Genomic DNA, 25,556 nt, shown 5'->3' on the forward strand with positions numbered 1-25,556 from the left:
TACCGTTCCACCACCTTGGTCGTAACTCGAAAAGGTCGTAAGTCGAAAATCATACAAAAAATAATTAAAAACAATGCATACATGCGAAATACAAAAAAACACTTTTATTGCTGACTTCAAGTTGTTAACTAAATACTTTTTAGCAAATATCTACATAAATAATTTATTTATAAGAATTGATCTAGAGTATTTTTATCATCTGTGCTACTGATATCCATTGTTAATTCTTGAGATTTTTCAGCGAGTGCAGTGATAGTGCTTGTTTTTCTTAAAAAAACGTCCACGTTTGTTTGTACAGTTTGTTGTTTCTTTTCTCTATAAATTTCATAATAACACGCAAGTGCTTGCTGAGTAAGGCCGTGTACCCTCGAAGATCTATCAATGTCTTTGTCCATATTTTCAAATTTTTTAATAGCAGCATTGATTTGGCTAAAAGCTGCAGCCATGTCTTTTAACACAAATTTTTTTGGTGGTTCTTCGAGTTCATCTAATTCTTTTAGCTCCATTACATTTTTTTCTGCAACTCGTTGTTCCTCAATCTCAATCAAATCTTGGTTTGTGAGTTCCTCAACATCATTTTCCAAAAGATGAATTACATCTTCATTATCAACTTCCAGATTAAGTTGTTGAGCACATTTTACAATAATATTTGCTATCTCATCTATTTCCCCTTCTTTATTAAAATACATATTGTCATTATATCTTTTTAAGAGTTTGTTCCATATGCCATTCATACAATTCGTCGTTACTTTGGACCATCCTTTTGCGATATTGTTTATTGCATGAAAGATGTTGTAATTTTTCCAAAATTCTCTCAATGTCTGATGTTTGTCTGTTCCTGCAATTGCTTGGGCAAAAGTGATTCTTAAATAATGGGCTTTGAAGTTAGCAATACCTCCTTGATCCATCGGCTGTAGAATGCTGTTGGTGTTTAGAGGTAAATAAACCACTTTTATATTTGGATGTGATTCCCCTAAGTGTGGAGGATGGCCTGGAGCATTGTCAAGAATCAATACAATTTTAAAGGCTATGTCGTTTTCATCACAGTTCTTCTTTACTTCTGGAATGAAACAGTTATCAAACCAGTCTTGAAATTATGTATATGACATAAAAAAAAATTTTTTTTTACAACTTTTTTTTTCGTCGTTACTCCGAATGGTCGTAAGTCGAGGTGGTCGTAACTCGAGAACTGCCTGTATAGTGCAAATCATTTTTTTTAAATAATCTCTCTGAATTATTTAGATTTTTATCATCAATTGTGGAATATACATATTTATATAATAGTATAAAGATAAAATATATTTTTGTCTTAATTGTATTCGGTAAGAGAAATACATTTCATCTATCAATCAATTGGTAAAACATGTTTTAATAATAGCTTATCGGTTACTTTACTCAGCTGAATAATTTATTTGCACGCTTAGGCATATTTTAGAAAAGGTTTCGTATAGATTGATTCTCAAAGGATCTCTTAAATTGCTTAATTAATAAGGAATGCTACTGTGTATCACAAACTTAATGATATTTTCGAGAATATAATTACAACAAATTGATACTATTGCATATATCATCAAATTACTGATATTTTTTCATTATTATATTATATGAATCTTTATAATACCAACATATGCTACACGTTTCCTTCTAATGGTATATTAATGTCATTAGGATATGTTTTATGAGGGTCTCATCATAAATACGTATAATGTCTGGGCTCTTAAAAGGCGTTTAGGAAAAAATATATGTGCATTGTCGTTCGAGTTTAATTATGTCTAGAAAAATACAATAATTATTTAGGTTATTTTACAGATTAATTCGTAAAATAAGCTTATTTGAATATTGCTTTTACATTGGCTATTCGGTGGACTTGTGGGCGTTAAGAATTCGTGGATAAAGCATACCAAAATAATCCGCTGTGAATATTCACGGAGTATTCTTTTTTGCAAAATTAACAGTAAACATCGCGTTTGTCAGTTATGAATGTATTTGTATTTATACTTATAGTGATACGTGTAAATATTAATTTGAGTCGTAATGAATTTTTTTAATTACATCCTAGAAATGTCGTTTTCATATTTGCCTTAAATACAAATATTGTAGATAGTACTGAGATAGCAGATTAAAAATTGTGTAATTAATTTTTCCTTTGCCAGGATCACCGACAAAAGTAAATATTGTATCTTTACAATATTTTTGTGTTAATTAATATTTTATATTAATATGTTTAAAGCACAAAAGTAGTATTGTTATAATATATATATTTTTTAAACTGACATGTATTTTATAATATTATAAATTATAATGAACGTTAACTGACGCATTAAACCCAAAAAATCTCAGTTACGCCGCGCAGTGACGGGTTAATCTTAATCCGGCCTTTGTTTCGTCGAAAAATATCCTTTTAAAATTCACATCAAGGATGGTGTTCGTTCAAAGCCAATGACCAACTCAGCATAAAGTCAACGAAACTAAACTAATTAATAAAATGTTTGAATACGCAATTAATTTGATATTATAAAAATATAAATAAGTTCATCGAAAGTCTCGGCACTCTAAATAATTTCGCCTTGTTTATTATGCTCGTCGGAAGGTGAAACCTTTTGATTTGCGATCTTTAAGATGCCGAGCTTTGCTTTCACTGGACGGCCTTTACAAAAGTTTTTCCTTTCAAAATCGCGCGCTCGTGACCGGAAAACTTCAACATTTCACGAGTAACCTATAGCGTGTTTGCGTGGTTAAAATTTCAGTTATCGATGACCGGCCGGCGCTGAATGAAAAGCGAAACTTTTCACACTTTTCCTACTTCTTATTCTACCCCCTAACCTTCGGCACTAAGGAGATAAAAGTGCTGCGAAATGAGACAGCTAACAAACATCCTACGCCACTTGAAAATATCTCATTTCTTGAAGCACCGTCCAGGAGTGCAGCTAGATGATGTTTGTAAAAATAAAGATGTGTACTTCTTGTTACAAAAGTTATTTCGCACGAGGCAATAACGTTCTGGACTACATGATATATATTTGTTATAAAAAGTAGCATTATAAATTAAATACTAACTGAAACTGCCTAGCATACGCACTTCAATATATAATACATAAGTAACAACTTATAGTTATTTCTTTCTCACAAGCAGCTCCCTTAATATCATAAGGTGTCATAGTTTGAGTGAAATACTCTTAACCAACATTTATACCAACTTTACAGTAATAACAATTATGATCGTTCCAAATAATATTAATTTACGTAGATTGATTTTAAAACCAAAATAATGTTAAAGCGTTAACAGTACTAATTTAATAAATATTTATCAATATCTATAAAAAAATATTTAATCACCCTTTTACGTACAGTAAATTTTATATATTTTGCTATGAAATGACTTTTTGTTGGAAGAAAATATCAAGGCAAGATTAGCTGTAATTTACACCTATTTTTTTAGATTAAGTTTTAATGAAAAAATATTATATATTTTTTTTTATATCGATTTTTCAGTTTTAGGTTCGGAACGTCTTTGAAAACTACGATCGCGTCATTTTTATAAGAGTTCCGTTATATGTTTATACTTTGCTATACTTATTTTAAACTACTAGTGAATCATGGAAATTTTCATCTTATTTAAAATATGGTTCAATTGGTTAAGCTATTAATCTTTTTCGTTAATTAAAAGTTCTATTTATAATATAATTAAAAAACAATACAATTAAACACGCTATAAAACGACTAATCCCCTTTGATGTTTACAAAAGGCACATACATATATATATACACTATATATTTGGTATTGAAGTTCCCTAAATAAATAATGTAGATCTTTTCTATATAATAAATAAAGAAAAAGTAAAAAACATAACTTCAACTTCAAACATGTTGCATAATGAAGTACTAAATTAATTAATTTAGTCGTATATCATATACATTTAACTTTTTAAAAATTATACGTTAAACTAAACTATTATTAAAGTATTGCAACTTGAAATAACTTTTATTTTAAAACTGATATAGATTATAATTTACTAATCTTATTAATGTGGTCATAGTATTATCTTTTATAATATATATTATAAGAAAAAGTACGTAAAACTGATCTTTAAGATACATTACATTTTCAGAAATAACAAACGGTATTTTCAGCAATATTAATTTACCTATTGTAATTTAATTACTCGAAACCTGTCGAGTATTAGTATCTGCATAACGTACAGTATATATTAATAAAATCTAAATTAAGTTGGTGTAAATTTATCCATAGAGCTATTGAATTTTATAAATTTAGCATGATTAATATAGCAATTATTTGGCTAAATTTTTATATTTTATGGAATAGATATTTTGAAGTTTATTAATATGTTTTACTCGTTAACGTACGTGAAGCTTTTTTAACAAATTATAAAACATGCATATTATTTTTTAATCAAACTGTCTAGCATTTAATTTGTTCGAGCTAAAAAAAGCGCCTCTCAAAATGCAGAGTCAGCATATGTACATATATAGTGTTAGCATTTTTTTAATTAGTCTCCGGTTGAATATTTTTAACAAACATTGCAGAGTATGTTCGTAGTTGTAATAGTAATATGGAAAAAACACCTGAAATGAATGTTAAACTTGCAATACTCGGTTCGTTCGTGGTAAAAACACTTTCTAAATCTACGTGAAGGTAACACCAAATGCAACAAATTAATAACATATATTTCCAGTGAAAATAAATTATTATTCAATTACCTAAAAATCTATAAAATGATACATTTATTTTATTTAAACTTTTTTAATGCCTAATTAAATATTTATTTTGTATTTTGTTTTAATTTTTCATTGTAACCCAATGCGTTACATTGGGGTAAATCTGTGTGAACTGGGTAAGGCATCAGACATAATTAATATAATAAGTATTTTACCATAAGACTGAAACTATTTTATTAATTATAAATTATTATATTTGATAAAATTTATAATTAATAGATGTCACTTTTTGCAACCGGGGTTGTTTTTTTTTCATATCAGCGCATTTTTTTATAAATAAAAATTTGATTGGCATTGCTGGAGCTCGAACCGGCAACCTTAGAGTTACTAGTCTGAGGCGTTATGGACTGCGCTATTCCATTAGTCAATTGCCATTATTATGCATTGGGAAAATCTGTTAAGTAATGATGGTCAGATAAAAAAATAAAATGTTTTATTCTGTATTCCTAATGCTAATTATAAAATAAGAAAAACAAATATATGCCTTTTAATTAACGCACAGAATTATTTCATATACAATGACTTACCCATATTCAAACTTTTATAATTTAATACCATGTTACGAAATATACATACATACCTCTGATATAACAATTTACTTTTTTAATAAGTAAAAATCTTTGTATATTGACACATACGTGCATATATTTTCTAATTCTTTTGACGAAGAAATGCGCACGAAAACCGTGAGATTTAATGTATCAAAGAAACTCGACTCGAGATCTTACCGTTTCCGACCGAATCCCTTTGGATCATTAAGGGTTTACGACGAAAATAAAATTTAAGGGGTATTTTAAATTTTTTAGATGCAAAGTCTATGGCTTCTGGAAAATACAAGATTTATACATAAATATACACATAAAATACCATTGTGGTGCCTAATAGCGTTCATCAAAGTTATAAATATAGATACATATACTATGTGTTATTTAAAGATTTTGCTTATTAAAAAATGTTCACACAAAGCAACTTTTTATAAAATAACTATACGTTCTTTTTTGTCAACTTTTATCTTCAAGACACAAACTTTCATATTAAAAAAATTCAAGGATCTTCTTATATGAAATATTTTTAATATTAAATGAGTGAAACATATCGTACCTAGCATTTTATAATAGTAACACAAAATGCATTTCCTAATGGGGCATAATAAAAAATATATCGTTTTAGTCCAAATTAAAATTTCGCTTAATTATATGAAAAAGTTTTTATATAATTTTTTACTATTTCTAAATAATCTATCAATCCGAAAACTCTGGATCCATTTATGTACGAGTACATAATATTGATTGTATATAATGTATACTCGCTTAGCTTGCAATCGTAAAACACAAGTGAGCTGTGAAGGGTATCTAAGTTTAGGTTCAGGTTTTAATTAGTCGCTCCGTAGATCAAAGGTTTCCCTGATGCAGAGCTCCGACGACAACGAAACAGTGCCCCCATGTTTCGATTCTTTTAATTATATTTATTTTATTACTTTATTGTGAATTAGCTCACTGCAAATTAATTTAGCACTGAAAGTTTAATAGTTTACTTCAAAATCATATCTGTAATTTTATATCATATCAAATAATAAAAGTCTGTAACATATGTAATATTTTTTGCATTTGATATTTATATTTTCTTTAAAAATTTTTTTATTAAAAATATTTAATACACTGTATTTAGTATTGTCTGTAACATATTTTTGATAATAAAAGCATTAAAATAAATTATGTCAATAAATGACAAAAATGTGTAACTCTTTCTTATATTTATTACATTATAATATATAAATTACATAAATATTTAATGATCAAATAGTTTAGTAATCAACTTCCTCCAATATATAATTATATATATTTAAGCAAAATTATTGATTAAGGGTCAACTATTTGGCAATTAATTAAAAATATGCGGTTCGTCGCATACGCAAAATTCGAATATGATACCGTTCATTTTTCGTTATCGATCCTATCTATATTTTAACACTCACGAGCGTGTATTCTAACCAATATCTGAGACACACTTTGATCTAGCTCAGCCTGGGGATATACTCGTTCGTCTGATCATTCCCGATCAAAATATATTAGTAGCTAAAAGGTCAGAACACGACTGACCTTTGTGCGAAAATTTTATGCCACGTTATGAATCCATAAAATTATCATATTTGGAACGATTGCGTATAAACCGCTTATGGCTTAAACGAGTAAAGCTATTTATCATTTTGTTTGAATTTGTTATGTTGACACCTGGCAACGTTCGACTGTATCTCTTCGTTCCGCGCGATTTGCCTTTCCCAAAACGGTGGTCATCAGTTATGGTAATAATTTATAAGGTATTTAAAAAAGGGATTTTAATCCCGCATTTAATGGATATACGCAGAAAAAGAAATTTGTACAGGAGTAATATATTAATTTGATAAAACTTATTTTATTAAAAATTTACGTTCGCAAATTTGTTAACAAAAGCTATATCGACGTTAGAAGGGTCCTTTACTCTATTCGTACGCAAGAGAACCCTTTTCATCATGTTTGATAATATATATTAAATTAAATTTTTGGTTGTGGTGTTGACTTTTAATTATTTTATATTTGTGAATTTTAAATTTCGCCTTATCCAGTTTTTTATTTACTTGAACCAAATTTGGTTAGTAATATTATATATTTATTACATTGTAAAGGAAATTCAATCGTAATATAAAAGGATTGATTTATGTTAAAGGGCATGGACTAAATTTAATAATTACCAAATTTAATCAAAATATAAATGTACTGTGTATATTTTCATTACAATAATATTATTGTACTAATACATACAGCTTATGTAATTAATTGTTATATATTCATATATTTTTATTATTTATCTAATGAATTAATATAGGAACTTATAGTTAAATTACATTATGTCGGACCTTTTACATATTAATTTGTTTACCTCGTGTTATCGCCCCAACACAGTAAATTCGGCGATAAAGTAGTGACGTAATAATTTGTTTGTATAGCGGAAAATCCCCTTTAAATTACTATGGAATGTCAATAAGTGTTAGAATTATGGAATATTTCTTTTGAGTAAAATATCTATTGTTATATTATAACTTTTGGTTTCCGATTTAATTTTGAAGAGTTGTGAAGTCATTTTCGCTGCTCCTCTAAAACGAATATGATTTTCAAAACGTCATCATTTATTGACCTTTGAAAATGTAGTTCAAATGTAATCACTCCTACGCTTAAAAAAGGGAGACAAATTGTGCATAAAGAACTATATTGTATAAAGGTAAATTGGACATAAAGAACATTGTAATTAATCTATTATTTTACAAAAATGGTGACAAAATCTTTTGATGCGTGAATTCAAATAGATGCCGTAAGGCGTTTGTAAAGGTTTGTCATGAGTTATTATTAAAAAAATTGTCGAGCCTCGATTGTCAGGATGATTTAACTCGGTTATTCTCGTTATTTGAGCCATCGTAGAATTTTTTCGAAAGAGTATTTCAACCCTTCAGGGATTTCTCAAGCGTCCAACTTAAGCCTCTCCGCATTATTTATTAGTGACATAAATACGGCTTTTACAAATTTAAGTTTTCTTCTGTATGCAGATGATTTAAAATTGTTTAAATGCGTTCGATCTATTATGGATTCTATAAATCTTTCAAGATGCTCGGCATTGTTATGAATAACGCATTTTACTTTAACGATCTGTCAGTTATTCGCGTCCTCTATAACACTTCAGTTGGAAGCATTATTGAATCTAGATCTATAATTTGAAATCTCCGATTAACCAAAAACTCTTAATTTAAAAAGTTCAGAAACGGTTCTTGAGATACATTTATATGAAAATATTTGGTTATTATCCGTTTTTATATCTCAGCGCCTTTCTTTTAAGAACGTTTCACTGAGCTCTCGCAGAAAGTTGTAGGTTGCTAATATTTCTTTGAGCTGCTAAGGGTGCTTGTGAAAAGCAAGCTGTTCTCGAAGAATTCTAATTTTGGGTTCCTTAACGTATTCGATGACCCGTTAGAGCCATGCTCCTCCGTAATACGCTGGCATTGCATTAACCTGTTTAATGTCAGCTACAAGGAGCTGCTGCTGAAAGATGCCGGAAACTGGTATTAATTTATTTTCGTATTACATATATATTGCAACGAACTATTGTGGGCGAGTATTGTTTATCTCCGGAAGCGCTGGTGAAGAAGCTGGCGAAGGGATGATGTCCAGTGGATGGTTTTCTGAGGTTTCGTAGTCAGGCGATGTGATACGTCCCTCTTGCTGTCTGCCGATGTCCCTCGATCATCTGTCGTCTCTGGCCGTTTGTCCTTCGTCCCTTTGAGTCTAGCCTAAATTATCATAGATATGAATAACTCTCTAGCTAATCATAACCATGTAGCGATCATTCAGCCAATTGTTGCACTCTTTTATTCGACCAATGAAATATGTCCACGCCTCTAGAAAGTGACATTTGCTTGATGGATTTTAGTCTCCAAGTCATTTCCAAAGATCGGGTTAAACTCTTGGGATTCCAGTGACTTCTTAGTTCGACAGTGTGCGAAAAGTAGTTGCTTGTTGGTATTTAAACGGTCATCTCGGTTGATTCGGTGTAGCTCCACTTAATGCAAATTCATTTAAACTCTCGTTTATTTAAACGCGCATTTTATTTTTTATTCTGTGAAAAATTTATTAAATAAAGTAATTAGTTTTATTGGACTTTAGCAAGTCCTTGCGACAGATATTGTCGCGCGATCAAGAGTTTTCCCGACAGGAAATATAACAAAAATGTATTTATTTAAAAAAAAAAACAGCTAATAAGAATGGCTGTCACTTGAAAGACTTATTTATTATATTATTTAAAAAATATTATTATTTTTATTACTGTCCTACTATCTCTATATTCTCTTATTCAGTAAAATAATATTTTCTACAACCATCATAGAAAACATTCGTGTAATTTAAAACATATACTTTTAATCTGGAGCACAATGAATGTTAAACATGTTCGAAAATTTCACATCTATTTTTTTCCAATTTCGCATTTTTCATTTAAGAATTTCGTCTTTTGTAGCAAATAACATATTACATTTTAGCGTTTATTTCGTATTTATATATATTGTACAAAATTCTTAAACGTATGTAACGTTTACTTTTATTGACATTTACTTATTATAAATTCAATTTAAAAAAATAAACCATAATATAAAATATAGCATTATTACCGTTGTAGAGTTAGCAAACAGCAAAACGAAATAAAAGTACATTAATATTAGTAAATTGAGAAGTAATAAAAATTTAATTAATTGCTTAAAGTAAATAAATATATTACTACATAAACTATTTATACAAATAAAAATAAAATGGCAATTAAAATGTATTTAATAAAAAATAATGCTTTACATTCAGATCACAATACATATTTACTCACTAAAAATAAATTATAAGTAGAAAATTAAAATAATATACATTGTATTTGCACTGCAAGTAAATTTTTAATAAGCAACTATATTAAATTATTCAATGTCTTGAAAATATATTATAGCATTTCAATTTATAATACATTTTTTGAATACTAATACAAAAATTATTTTTTTTTATTACATTTTTAATGCAGATTCAGAGTAGCAATTAGGAAAAAACCGTTCATATAAATTTCAATATTCACTCCATCACATAATCGATGGGTAAAAAATAAGAGGATCCTTCTAATAAATTAGTCACAAATTTTTCAATAAGATTCCAAATCATATTATTATATATACTTTTCCTCGTTCTATTTTTATCAAATGTTTATTTTATGGTACACAAATTAATGTGTATCCTAAGAATATTTACAGATCAAATTCATATATTATATATACATAAATAATACAGATAGAAATATTTGAGAAATATAAACCACAATTTTCATAGAATAATAATTGGACTCTGAAATAGTATTACTGTTAGATGTAAAATACTATGAAAATATTCCTAATCTCTCGAAAACAAATTCTGGAATATAAGATTTATTTGATTATAAATATTTTTCATTTATAAAAACTTTTCTTATTTGGCACTGAAAGAACAACACATCACAAGTTTTTAGATTATTGTAACATGAAAGACCTGGGTATGAATCTCATATGTACGTATAAAATACTTCTGAGCTATTATGCACCCTAATTAAAAAATATATTGTGAAAAATAAAAGTTTTATACGTACAGAAACCTATTTCAGAGATGATATTGTAAAAAAAATATTCACCATAATACTATAATCATACATAATTTACTTTCAATACTGAAACAAATTTAGCAAGATTTTTATCGTCAAACATATATTTTGACATTTCCTTTAGACATTTTTCATTATATGTTACGTTGAAAATATTTACGAAATGATACATATTTTAGTGTAATATATTATTAATAATTAAAATATTCAATTCAATATTTAAAACATCGTTATCAAACTTATAACTTTTTTTAATTTTGTATGAAATTTAAAATATACGTTTCTATTTTTATAAAGTATAACAATCTTTTCGAGCAGTTCATATATATTTAGTATTAAATTAATAATTTTAGAACTGAATATGTATAATGAATAAATTATATTATCTACATATTTTCTTGAGCAGTTCATATATATTTCGTATTAAAATAATAATTCTAAAATTGAATAATGTTGAATAAGTAAATCAAAAACTTTCAATGATTTTTGAATTGTTTTAATTTGTATTTCCTTCAATTTATCGAAATTGATTTTTGTATAAATTATGCTAATTTCTATATATTCTTAGAGTTATTATGTGTTTATAAAATAATATAGTATATTTTTACCTTCTAGCATCAGCATGTCACACGGGCTGATTGTTCTGGGGGCACTCGTGGTGGTGGCGGCGCGCTTGGCAGCTTCTCCTGCTCCGGCCCCTGCTCCGGCCCTGGACCAACAGGCAAACCCTGCATCAGCATACTTGCATAGTAAGTACCCATGTATCATCTGAAGGGTCGTAAAACCCTGAAACGCGCAAATCGCACTCAAATCGCCCGAAATCATTCGAGTACCGAGCTACATATACGACCGCTATCGGCATTGTTTATGGATAATGGAGAACGTAAATCTTTTCATTATTGAAAATGCTCTCCTTTCAAATATTGACGCATCTATATATTAATTCTAATCAATATAATTATAATTAGCATTAAAGCTACAATGATTTTTTTACACTAAATAGTTCTTTCTATTTTTTAAAATATTTATCAACCTTCCGGTAGCAAGGGAAAATAATAAAATATGATTGCTTTAATGAAAGATAAATCAAATAATAATTAATTAGCATAAGTATTCGCATTCAAAGTATCACAGAATTATATTTTTGCCATGGAAAACCAAGTAGAAAATGTGTTATTTTGCTAGGGGACTGAGGGTCAGTTAAATATGACTGGTGTACTGATTTAAAGTAAATTGATATGTTGTCAACATAATTTTATTTCGTGGAAAAGTATTCTTGTTTAACATAAAAGTAAGCAGACATACAAAATTTATATATTATGATCATTAATAATAGTAAGTCCCTAGCATAATAACAGAGCTTAGATAATGCCTGCACTACACTCTCTGTAAGTTGGCCAAGGTTGGCCAAGGACGGAGAATATAGTGGGTTACTTTGGTCGAGTTCGGTTCTGCCTGCTCTAAAATCTCTCGGAAGTTATCCGAGGTTACCGAGAACGGGAGGTAAAGTGGAGATAATTGAGTTAACTTGGCCAGCTTCGAGCGCTTCCGAACGTTGTCGGCATATTTTCCGAGTCAAGGGGACCGAAGTCGGAGCTGCTCTTTCGAGCGCGAGCGGTAAGATACTTCCCCTTCCGCTCTCGCGTGCTAAGTGACGAGAGTGAGAGAGATAATAATATGGTGTTTCGCAAACTGAGATAGAATGAGTACCTCGGTTCAATTTCAGTATGCGCGTAGGCGTCCTATGGTTAACACGCATGTCGAGTGCTGCATCGTAGTCATTTGGTCAAGTTATAATACCACATACTTATCGGGGACTTCAACACACTCTTACTGACATCTTTGAATATTTTATGGCACCAAAAGGGATTAATTATATTTTTTATAGTATATTCTTCTAACAGATATCGTTATTATATTTTTTTTCATATAAAATTAAATAATTAAAAAATAATTAGTTGTACTTGATTTTGTTAAAAAAAAACTTTTTGATTATCCTTATGTATTTTCCTATATCGGTTTATATACATAAATGTCACACCATAACGAATTCTTATTTAGAAACGATAGCGACAAATTCTAGGATAGTCTCACATGCGGTGATCGTTTTCTTAAGTATCATTTTTATGCCTTATGGCATTTTGCAAAAGCCCACAATAATTTTGCGTAAGTTGAATATTTACGACCGAAAAGTTTTCATTGATATTGTATTGGTGAGTGCCCACGCAAACTTTTATAATTATCAGTAGCATAATTTTATTAATATGACAATTTAAAAATTGCGATTATTTGGCACTTTTTTCGATCGCGCGCAAATATGCCGGCTGTGCGTGACAGAAGCCGCCGTCCGGACGCCATTTACATATGAAATCCGCGACAGTGTGGACGCTTACTCGAAGTCGTAGATCTCGTCTGACTTCAGTTGTAGCTTCGGTTCGGACAACTTCCAGAGAGTGTAGTGGAGGTATAATAATCAGAGAAAACAAATGATAGATCATTCGTATACGCCCAATTAGAAATATCTATGCTAGGTTTTACAGTATCTAAAATAGGGCAACACTTGTATTTGGCGGAAATGGCTGTTGTTTACTTCCAAATCAAACTATTTATAGTTTACCACAGAAATTACCAAAGGATATATCCTTAGTTCATGGATTACTAAATATTTTTTTGAAGATAGGTTTTGAAATCATTTCATGCAGATGTTAGAAACATATTGCCAATATAATAACCTATCATTTAATTTTTGATTGCTGGCTTATAATGAACTAGGTCATGTGACTATATATAACATTAAAATAATTATTCTTCTTCTGATTAAAATCTCTAGTACACCACCAATAGATCAAAGGGTGTGAGATATAAATTTAAAAAGTATTACTTACGGACTATATTTAGGCAGGAAGTTAATGGTATTGATGGATAAAACAAAAAATGTTAACGCGATTCTGATGAGAGTGAACTTTTAAAAGGCTGTTCAAATATTAGTAATACCTTGAGTGAGATTTCAATATTTATAATGAGTAACATATAAAATAGCTCACTTCTTAGTTGATTAGGAGTAGTATTAAAAGTAAAGAAATTGAGGATGTCAATAGCGAACTAGTCATTATAACCAAATAGCTGGATCTAAATCTAGAATAAAAAAAAACTTGTTTTTAGAATTGGAAATATAAATTATTTTTAATTATAAAGATTGCTAAATATTTAAGTATTATTGAGATTGATTTGAAAAAGTGGCAAAAGTAATTAATTTGTTATACATAAATTATTTTATGAATAGTATAAAAGTTCGTCTAGGAAAATACTACATATAATACATTTATACTTACTGTTTTTATGAATAGTCATCTAGTAAATTTATCCACTTTATTTTTGTTATAAATAAATATTATATATATTATATTATATAAATTTAATTGGTTACCTTTAAAAGTAACTAATATTTGATATATGATTTTTTATATACAACCATTCAAAATTGTAATATTTATAATTAAACCATAAAATGCCCAATTAACTATAGGACGTTGTAATTTTATAGAAAACAATAAAATAACAATCGAAAAGTAGTGTATTTTTCAATGCAAGTAATTTTTAATAAATTACGTATTTCATAAAAAATATTTTTATAAATATAAAAAATGATTAGTTGATTTTGATTGAATTTTTTAACCCTTTCACCGTAATTGTGCGAGGCTTAAAATTTACGATTTCATGAATTCATAATTAAAAGTACCATATCCACAAATTTAATATTATTTGTGTCCATTTGTAGCTTCATTCAGTGGAATAAATCGTTGTAAAGGATCCGTCACACGCAAATAAATTATATTCACTGATCTGTCTAATTAATTTAGAACAAGGTGGCAAAACGTCCGCTCGGCGAGAAATAAAATTAAAAAAACAAGACGGATATTTCTAGGAAAATTAACGGAAATTCTGCAAAAGCCGACTTTGACACGACAACCGAACTGTTAAAAATGTGATAAGCAACTTAACAAGCCGAGTTTGTCTGCGTCATCCTTTGCATAACAAATTAACTGAGCTGCCTAATTGTTAATATTTTATAAAAGTTTTAGAAAATTAATTAATCAACGTTTTGAATAGTCTTTGAAAGGGATACACTCAAACGAGCCTAATAAAAATACATAGCATTAACGATAAAAAACATATTTATGAATAAAATAAGTTGTATAAATTATATACATATATCATGTATCAAAAATGTTTTCCAATCAACGGCCAGCCTACTTTGGGGCAAAGTTCATATAGGTTTCGTGTATCAAATATTAATTTTCATATCTCTTGACAATCAATGGTTATATGATACGGTAACATTTTAATATAAACTCAATTCTCAATTAATAAAATTGTATTTCTTCTTTGAATAATAAAAGTATGTAAATGGTATTTAAAACATGCAAATCAGTAGGTAAAACATCGAAATGGCCATTTACAATAATAATATTTACAGTATTTATATATTATATGCATATAGTAATATATTATTCAATTTATACATATATTCACCTTTATATATGTTGTCAAAGAGCCAGTTAATATTTGAAGATACTTTTGTCTGCGATGTAGCGGACATCTTCGCGTACTGGTCTACTGTTTTTGCAACATATTTTCTCCATCTTGTAAAAATGAAATATATGTACATACATACATGTGTTATTTAAATATCGGGATTCATCAATATCAAAACCAACAATTTGATATTGTGTTAGTGAAACGAATTTTCAGAAAAGTGAAACTTTTTTTTTCTGAAAATTCGGAACCATGTCTCACTGCCAAAAGTCTTAATCGCGATGAATCCTGGCACTTCAATACAATAATAAAAATATTCGCAAATATTTAAAGAAATATGTGTATGTATTTATATATATTTAATATGTAAGAGGTTAAAACGGATGCCGAATGATAATTCTACACTATTAAAACGAAAAATATGATAAGATGCTCTCTCGTGTGCTCATACAAGGCCTCAGTGATGATGCCAAAGGTTAATACCGTAATATCACCACCACCACAACACGTGCGACCGCACCATGAGCACACCGTTAATTTTCGTTTTAATAATATATGAAATTAAAGCAATATTTATCTTACTACTGTAAAGCTTTCAACTAAATAATCTCTTGCATTGTTATAGCTAAGTGTATGACGATAAATTACCGTAAGGAGCACACGACCACATATTCACAACGTTAATCTCGCAATCGAAATTTAATCTCAGATTATTCGTATACCAAATCATAAGGTGAAGTTCAAGTAAAGAGCTTTTTGTATATTTACGAGGAATGTATTATATAATCATTTCTAGTAGTTTTAGTAAGTTATAATAAATAAAATGGCAATTATTTATTATAAAAATTTATTAAGTACTACTTATTTTGTGATACAACAGTTTTTATTTCCATTAAATTTTATTAAGATATATCTTCATCGTATTTTATTAAATAAAATTTCGATTTGGCTACAATATAATAATTTATTTTTTTAAATATTATTATTGCTTAGCTGATTTTTCCAGATTATAAGGCAGAGTTTTGAATAAACCAATGTTGAAAAATTGCGATCTTCGATTTATTTTAACTTAAAATAAAACGTTGGAATAAGTGTTCCTCGAATGTACACTTAAGACATTTTCATCTATATGTGCGTTTTTGTCAGGCGCTCTTTTGTACTGCGCACTTTTGTCGGTTCGTTATTTTTACCGCGCGCTTTTGATAGCATGGTTTTGTCCTACGCGTTTTTACCAGGTCACCGTAAGGATTATAATAAAATTAGCATTTTATTTATTAACTTATTAAAAACGTATATTTTCACAATAATTAAATTCGTAATTTTACATAAATGTAACATTTTTTGATAACGTGTTACAGCTGCATTGTTTAAAAAAATATTTTTTTTTCAATTCTAAAAAATAAAACAAAGAGTAATGAATAAACCGATGTTAAACAATTGCAATTCTTGATTTATTTCAACTTAAAACCAAACATTGTAATAAGTTTTCCTCGAAAATACACTTACTCGGTGCATTTTTGTCAGACGCGCTTTTGTCTGTTCTTTATTTTGCCTTCGTGCTTTTGAGACTACGGTTTTGTCCTACGCGTTTTTGTCTGGTCACCATAAAGATATCTTTTAATAAAATTCATATTCTAATTATGAATTTATTAAATACACTAATTTTTACAATAATTGATTTTACATATATGTAACATTTTTTGATTACGTGTTACAGCTGTATTTTTTGAAAAAATTATAAATAATATTTTTTTTTTTAATTTTAAAAATAAAACAAAGAATTCTGAATAAACTAATGTTAAACAGTTGCAAACCTTGCTTAATTTAATATAAAATCAAACTTTGGAATAAGTTTTTCTCGAAAATATACTTAAAGCACTTTTAACTCTGTGCGTTGCTGTCAGGAGCTCTTTTGTCATGCACGCTTTTTTCGGCTCATTATTTTGACCGCGCGCTTTTGATAGCATGGTTTTGTCCTACGCATTTTTATCTGGTCACTATAAAGATATCTTATAATAAAATTACGATTTAATTTATGAATTTATTAAAAACTTTATTTCACAATAAATGATTTTTTGCTTTTACATAAATGTGACATTTTTTGATAGCGTTTTACAGATTTTTTTAAAAAAAAGATTTATATAAAAAGTACCTATTTTCTCATTTAAAAAATATATTTTTTCTTGACATTAATTTTTTTGTAAGGCACGCGTTATATACAAAATCAAAAAATCACATAAATAAAATTTATTGTTTAATTACTAACAATATAAATATGATTAAAATCAAATCAAGTCCTAATGAATGCAAAAGTGTTTTTATAAATTATTAAAATTTTAAAAACGTATTTTCTTAGCAAATAATATATGATTTACCAAAATATTGTAAACTATTCTCTTTAACCATTTTTTATGAGAAGATGGAGAATATATAATAAAAATATTGAGAATACAAATATAAAAGCAGTGATTGCTATTTTTATTATGTTGATAAAATGTTTTATTTATTGAAGAAAATACCATGACTCAATTTGAAAAGCACAACGCAATGTTTTACCTACTAAACTGATATTTCTTTAAAGAAAGTGAAAATAATCTTTTTTTCTTTAAATTTTATTTTTTTTATTACAAATCATGATTTGACTGGTTTCCCCAATGTGTCAAGATGGCATTTAAAAATCAATAAACCATTCCAGCTCCTCATTAAGGCTATCACTAAAAACATTATTGTGTCTGGCAAGCTCGTTGAAAAGCAAGAGGAGCGTTTTTAATCGCTGACTTTTTGGCTAGAATAATGGACGCGATCGCGACTCCCTAGGTCAGTGTTACTCAAATGCTCAAAAGACTCCAGGTCTTTCTTTGACGAATCTTAATCTGTGCCAATATTTTGAAACACTTTCAGATCATCAGCATATTATGTCGTTGATAAAGAGCAAAAAGAGTAAAGGACTCAGATTGGATCCCTGTCGTACTCCAGAATGAGCGAAATAATCATTGGATCGACGATTGCCATAGCTCACATACTGACAGCGGCAAGTTAAGTCTCTCGAAAAAGACTAACAAGACCATTCGAAAAAAATTGCTGAACTTTCGATAAAGTAGCGCATGACAAACCTTGTCAAATGCTTTCTGAAAGTCGGTATAGTCTACATCGACCTGGATTTTTTAAGCGCAATTTATTTTTTGCCATATTTTTCTTACTAGTTGTTACTTTATTAGTCGCGCGGTGAGATTTTTATTGTAGGTAATACATAATGAGTGGTAGGCAATCCTCTCTAATAAATTACTACAATACTTTTAATGCTTATTAAACCATAATATAATGCAAATGTTTAATGACATTTATATGAAAACAGTTATCATATACCAATCACAAAAATTAGGTTTACACGTTTTCTTCGTAATATAGCTTTGTTCAGGTTTTTGTCATATATTTATATATAATGATCTATAATACTCTATAGAGAGACTGTTAAATTAGATATTTAACACATTTTTTCAACTGAACTTCAGACTTTCTTCAAGTTCCCTCGAATATTACTCAAAACATTAAAATTTTAGCACACTTAAGAACCTCGCATCTCTTTATTTCTCTCGGTTTGGCCCTTAAAGCGCTTTAATACAATACTTCAAAACGTAAATATGCGAACCGCGTTATTTCACGTGCACGTTTCACCAAATAAAATAAAATTATAACATTACATTTCGCACGTCGTCGTGCGAACGCGTGCGCGTGTGCGCATTAGTTGCTTGGAAAATTCAAATTGCTGAAAATTTTTCAAGTGGGAGGCACTTTTTACGAGCTCGTGAACAAAACCGACGAAAGTTTTGATGGGCTCCGATACATTCATAGCGCGCTATGTGTTAAAACTTGCCCCGTATAAGCACAGAAGCTCGTTTCAGGTAAGGACGCCTTTGCTGGCAGTCGGATGCGTGAGGGTAGCTAGCTGTTTACCCCGTGTTTCATCAAAGCAGATTTAGAATTTCGGTGTGGCGGTTTATCATAATTGAATCTGACTTCTTTGTCGCGTGGGTTAACTTGCCTTCTCTCTTTCTCTCGGCCAAAGAAACTTCGATATTTTTAAGATATTTTCTAAGGAAACTTAATCCTGAAAAATAAAGGTAGGCAGAGAAGACGGTAATCTCGTTTTGACTTTTCTTTGTTCGACGCTTGTATGTGCTTGTAATCAAAATGTCGATCTCGAAGCAAATTGCTTAACTCGACGATTAAGTACGTTGATTTTTTTTATTTTAACGTTCCACAAAAACGTTGTTCGTAGCAGGAATGAGATTTGCGTCACAGTTTTTTTCGTGTGTATGTATGTTACAATGAATGTGTATTACCAATGAAGTAACATTTTCACTAGTATAAATATAATTTTATTAACGCAACCGGTTAATATATATTAAACAATTAATTTGAAATTTTAATTCTTAGTATCAGTAAAGGTGTATTTGTTCACAAATATTTCCACATGATTCACAGAATTGTGCCACAAATATTTCTACATGATTCACAGCCTGCGAAGTTAAAATCTTATATAGTATCTAATAATATGAATTTCATCCATGCATCACCTTTTTTTTTAAATTGGTATGTTAGTACATTAAACTATTAAATAATAAAACAATCAATCAACTGTTTAATTAACTAAGTTTGCTATTAATTTGTTGCTGTGAGATTTAGGTGTTTTCTTTTGTTCCAAATTAGATTTATCCAGGTCAATCTTCTGTCAAGATGAATTCCAAAATATTACTCCCGTCATAAGATACCAACGGACAAGTATCTTTGTTGAGCGTAAATGTAACATGGATTAATTTAGTTTCATTAGCTTTGATTTGCCATTTAGTAGAGAGCCAAGCTTGGACGTTTGAGAAATGCTCTTGCAGTCTGTTTGATGTTTTTTGTGTCAGTATCAAACGAGTAGTGTGATCGGCAAATGTTGCAATTCTTGTTAAGTTTGTCAGTAAAAGGTCTATTGTTTATAACAAATTCAGCATCGATCCAAGAACGCCGTCATGAGGCACACCCGATAATATTTAGTACTGTTTTCTGCTTACTTCTGAGAGTAAGCTGAGCAATATTTTTAATTTTTTGAATCTTCATTGATATATTTTTCCAACCTTGCTCAATTGTATATAGATGTAAATGTTTCAATAATTATTAAAACATGTTTATATTTCAGTAATATATATATTAAAAACTTATATATATTATATATTCTCATACACAATAAATACAATTGAAAAGACCATTAATTAAAATAAATTATATAAATACAATTAAACATAAGTAAATATATAAATTTATATTGTAATTTTCCTTGTTTTTGTTAAATATATTTGTTTTAAGTAACCTTTGATTTAAAATTAACATCTTCCTAATTGTACAACTAATTATCAAAAAGCCTTGGTAAATGTATTTTAAAATGTTGATTTGTATTGCTGTCTATTTAAATTTATATATACTATAATATATATAATATCAATAATAAAATAATGATCATTAAATTAAATAAGTAATATTAAAGGTTTAAAGCTTATCTTAAGCCAAGAATAATGAAAAATTTATATAGCATCAATACGAGACATCGTTGTGAGACATTGAAACCTTTGCATTGCTTTTCTCGGATGAAGCCATATCGGAACATTGCGAATAAAATTTTGCAAATGTCGACAGTGCTTTCCATAAATATATACAAAAGAGATATGTTTCGTTTTCAGTTTGAAACTTACACTGTGAGAAACGAAACCGTTCTTTGAAAACCTGTTCAGATTTAGTACGTTTCATAGAAACCATTTTATCGATGTTCTATGCATAAGCTAGACACGAATGTAGAAATTGTAAAGGAATGCAAGAATGTGTATAATAAATTTATATTAATTTAAGTTTTAATTGAGTAATATTTTACAATTTGTTCTATTTTAAAACTTTATTTTTTGTATGTAAATTATGACTAAAGAAACATAATTAGGTTTAGCGTAAATTTTAACTAACTGGTTTGCGAAATGAAATCGACTTGAAGAATACAAATTAGACTTTAATAGTCAAACAAACATAAAACACTATATTTGTTTTTAAATATTTGCGCTTTACTATAAAGAATAAAGATTTTTTTAAGTTGAGAAATTAAAAAATACGTAAATTTAATTGATGGCGAAAAGCGTTTTTCTTGGGTATATAAAAATATTGGTCTTATAAACAATATAGTAATGTCAGTACGAACGTTTGATGGTTGAGTATAAACAGTGCTTAAAAAATCATAAAAAGTTTACGATAGCAGAAGATGTAAAGTTTTTGCTTCTTATATATTATATGTATACTTTTCGCACATCTCTCCCTCTTGTTGAATATTATATTAACGTTTTGTTAAAATTTGTACATTAACTATATATAAAAATAGCACGTGATTGAATAATTAATTATATACATAGATAAAAAAAGTTAGGTTTAATACAAGTTCTTTACTATTGATTTCTTCCAATGTGCATGAGGGATCGTTTCTTCTCTGAGATCAAAAGACTTTTACTTTGTGATATCCTTTAACCAGAAAATCATTGAAAATTTCCTTTGATGCTACGACTACGTGCTCACATTTCATCATGTGAAATATACGTATGATATACGTGTGTGCGTATTTATTATAATAAACTATGAAGGTAGAATTTTCATTCATATAATTTAATACAAAACTAGTATATCAATATCATGCTTTATCGAATGACATTTCCTTTTCAAAATGATATACGCTATTGCGATAGATAGCCAATCTGAACGATCAATTTAATGGAAACAAATTGTGCTAATCTAATAAAAACTACACCTGCCAAAATCGATATAGTTCAACTCATAATAGAACTGTTACTCGTGTTTTATAATTTAATATAAATCACAACTTTTCTTTCACATTTTTATAAATATAATTTCTATGTTTAGACATAGTTCAAAATACTTCACATAAATAATTGAGGTTTTACTAAATATAGAGCAGAGCTTTCGGTTGTATTGTTTAACCTTACCTTTGAACTTAGTACAAACACTTTTTCAGTACACTTAAACACACAAAGCAAAGCTCTTTATATGTATATTCTAACTTTTGATTATTTGAATTCCTGAAATATATCTGTATCGAGGGATAACTAAGCACTTTTTTTACAAAAAGCTCAATGTGTATCTAAGATAAATAAAATCCATTATTAAGCAACTAAATAGGAATCAGTTAATATTTGGAGCAAGCGGTATACCTCATTAAACTTAAATCTTATACTCTATTATAAGTACTAGTTTAATTCCACGAAACTTCGGCATTCGTTAGGTTCTACATTACCTACTTTACGTGTCGACATGATTATTTCAGATGTATCAAATGCAAATATGACGATCGTATTGAATTATCCGGCGATGATAAGCTGTCAAATTTGGCGAACGATAGCGAAAATCGTTTCGGACGTCCGATCGACCACTGTGTCATCGCGGCATCGAATTTTCCCTGGAAAATTTTGGGTAAAATTTTCCCGAAGTTGACTGTGCGGAATGTCGCCGTCGTAATTGATTTCCGAATCTATTAGGGTTCGCTAGTGGGGTTGTACTTCAACAGCGAAAAATGAAAATTGGCGAAATAATGCGAGTGCGCTAACGACCTTAGCGTCAATTTTTTGCACCGGTAATTAGAAAATAGCTCTTAATTTCGACGCTTCCAATTTCACTGTCTCTTTTTTTACAAAGCTTTTCATCAACTTCAATTTGCTTCTAATTGAAAAATAATAGTTTATTACTGAACCATTTAAATGCTAATATGATGATCGACGCGTGTATTTAATACTGGACACATTATTGTATTTTAACGATATGATTCAGCAAACTGAATAACTCAAGTTTTTAACGATATAAAAAATATCTATCTATAAATAAAAACAGTCGATATTATCAGGAAATTTTTTATAGTATATCTTTGATCGATCTCTAAATTTTGTCACATTAAAATTTTGCAAATAAATAATATTTATTTTAACGTTTCAATATTTAGATTTGCTTTGAAAAGCTCGGTCGACTAAGAGAGGAATTATCTGCGTATTTACACTGAGACCGGAGTAAACGGAAGACAAAAATATGGTTCGTGGGTAAATTACCTTGGACGGGTTTACAGCACGTATATAAATAATTAAAACGTGTTTCATATTTTATATAAACGTACTGAGCAATGCATTTTTAACTGAGTTATAAAAAAAACCTTTTCATAAGTAAAAATAAGATCACAATATGAATTTAATCTTGAAAGCTAATATCAAAATAGTATTAACAGCCATTAAAAAAAACTTTTTTTTTAAAAAAAAAATTCGATATAAATACTTACTATATAATATTGTCACTTCTGAAATAATTTAATACAGTTTCTTAGACCATTAAATAAGGGCTGCAGACCCTAAGTCAAAATCTATAAATATATACGTATGTTTGTATTATATAATATATAATACATATATGAAATTTACAGGATTTTGAAACATATAGCATATCAACTTAAAAATATATTTTCTTAACCTTCTGATATTTTATGGATCCCTTTGCCAGTAAAATAAATACATATAAGTATTTTTCTCTACCTGTACCTGTGGAACATTTAATTACAAAAGTATAGCCGTTGTGTAGTGTTTTTAAACGATTCAATGTTGGACACTAAAAAGATTATGAACAGCTGTTTTGGATAGCCATTACAAATGCACGTGCTATCTTTTCTGATTCACGGTAGATACTTTGCCATAATATGCAAAATGATTTTCTCATGGTGTCCCATTTTAACAAAGAATTCGGCTTCATATGCCACATGCCGATACTGGCGTTTATACCGGACTTTTTAGGATAATATTTCTATTTTCACGCCTGTTAATTTGCTTAAAAGCTTTTCGACTGTTTTTATTGGGTGGTACAATTTATAAATGAAAGAGTTCAATTAATAAGCCCGATAATTTATAATGTTTCTGATTCTGATGTTGAAGAGACATCTACTACAGAGAACTCTACAGACAGGCGTAGTGTTTCTTCTCGAGAAAAATCGAGAATTCTCATTTCAGCTTTTTTTATTATTTAAAATTAAATTTGTACGAATATTTTTAAAATGTTTACGACCACTGCCTTTTTTATAACACTGCATAGATAAAGGCAGTTGCATGCTTAATATGCATTCTTCTTGTAAGGCTCAAACCAGCCGGCGGCTTTATCTTTGTTTTGGTAATCTAAGAACCCGTTCCGATAAAAATAGATTACGCATAAATACGCATAGATAAAATATTAACAATTTTCATCCAGCGAAAAACTAAGCCGGTAGAAACAATGGAATATCAAAGTATTCTAAATTGCCTCGAATACTAAGGCGCAGTCTCACAATATATTCTCTGTGTAAGGTATACCTTTGAGTATACACGAAGCTAAAAGGAATGTTGCTCGTCTTGATTGATAACCTTAAGACTATTCAAAGCAGAGGAATACATTTTCAATTTGATTTTATAAAATTCTTAAAATATTGTGAAGCGACTGTAAAAATTATAAATATAAAAATAGTTAAAATCTTTATCTCAATCTTAATTTTGAATAAGTATTTGATAAAAGATACAAATACCAACAAAATAATTTTTAAGCCTTTATCAAGTCAAATAAGCATCTGACTGTTTACAGTTCTATACAATAAGATCAGTTTTAGTTTAATATTTATATTAATTTTAATATAAATAATAAACTGAAACTGTTTCTCCTTATGTTTGTACTTAAAAAGTATTTTTTTTTCTCTCTATTGTAAAATTTATATTTAGTAACATTTGCGCTCTTAACAAATCAAAGATTTGTAGAATACTTTAAAATCGAAAAAATCATTACACAAATAATGCGCACATCAAGTTTGAATATTTAAAAGTCATACAAATGATATGATAGAATAACAAAATTACTCCAGCACTCAATCATACTATTGTAACGCAAACAATCAATCAAAAACGAATATTTATGCGACAAACACACTCCACTTAATATGCTTAAAATTCAATATGGCAACACCGTAAATAAAACAGTTGGTGCCATTGTAATACTCTATTTGGATATTTTGTTGT

General features: G+C 28.7%; 1 protein-coding gene across 1 annotated transcript in view; it reads left to right on the top strand.

Annotated features, from left to right (window-relative positions):
* The window catches only part of sNPF (short neuropeptide F precursor), a 50,688-nt gene that overhangs the window by 10,181 nt on the left and 14,951 nt on the right, over positions 1 to 25,556 (top strand). Inside the window, exon 2 of the mRNA XM_088205609.1 lies at positions 11,536 to 11,669. Within this exon, the coding sequence (XP_088061735.1) occupies positions 11,543 to 11,669 (127 nt within the window). The 5' untranslated portion in view covers positions 11,536 to 11,542. The remainder of the gene's footprint in view (positions 1 to 11,535; positions 11,670 to 25,556) is intronic.

The sequence above is a fragment of the Plectrocnemia conspersa genome, unplaced genomic scaffold (assembly GCF_051122295.1).
Source record: "Plectrocnemia conspersa isolate PC_06_02 unplaced genomic scaffold, ASM5112229v1 ptg000002l, whole genome shotgun sequence".
Lineage (NCBI taxonomy): Eukaryota > Metazoa > Arthropoda > Insecta > Trichoptera > Polycentropodidae > Plectrocnemia > Plectrocnemia conspersa.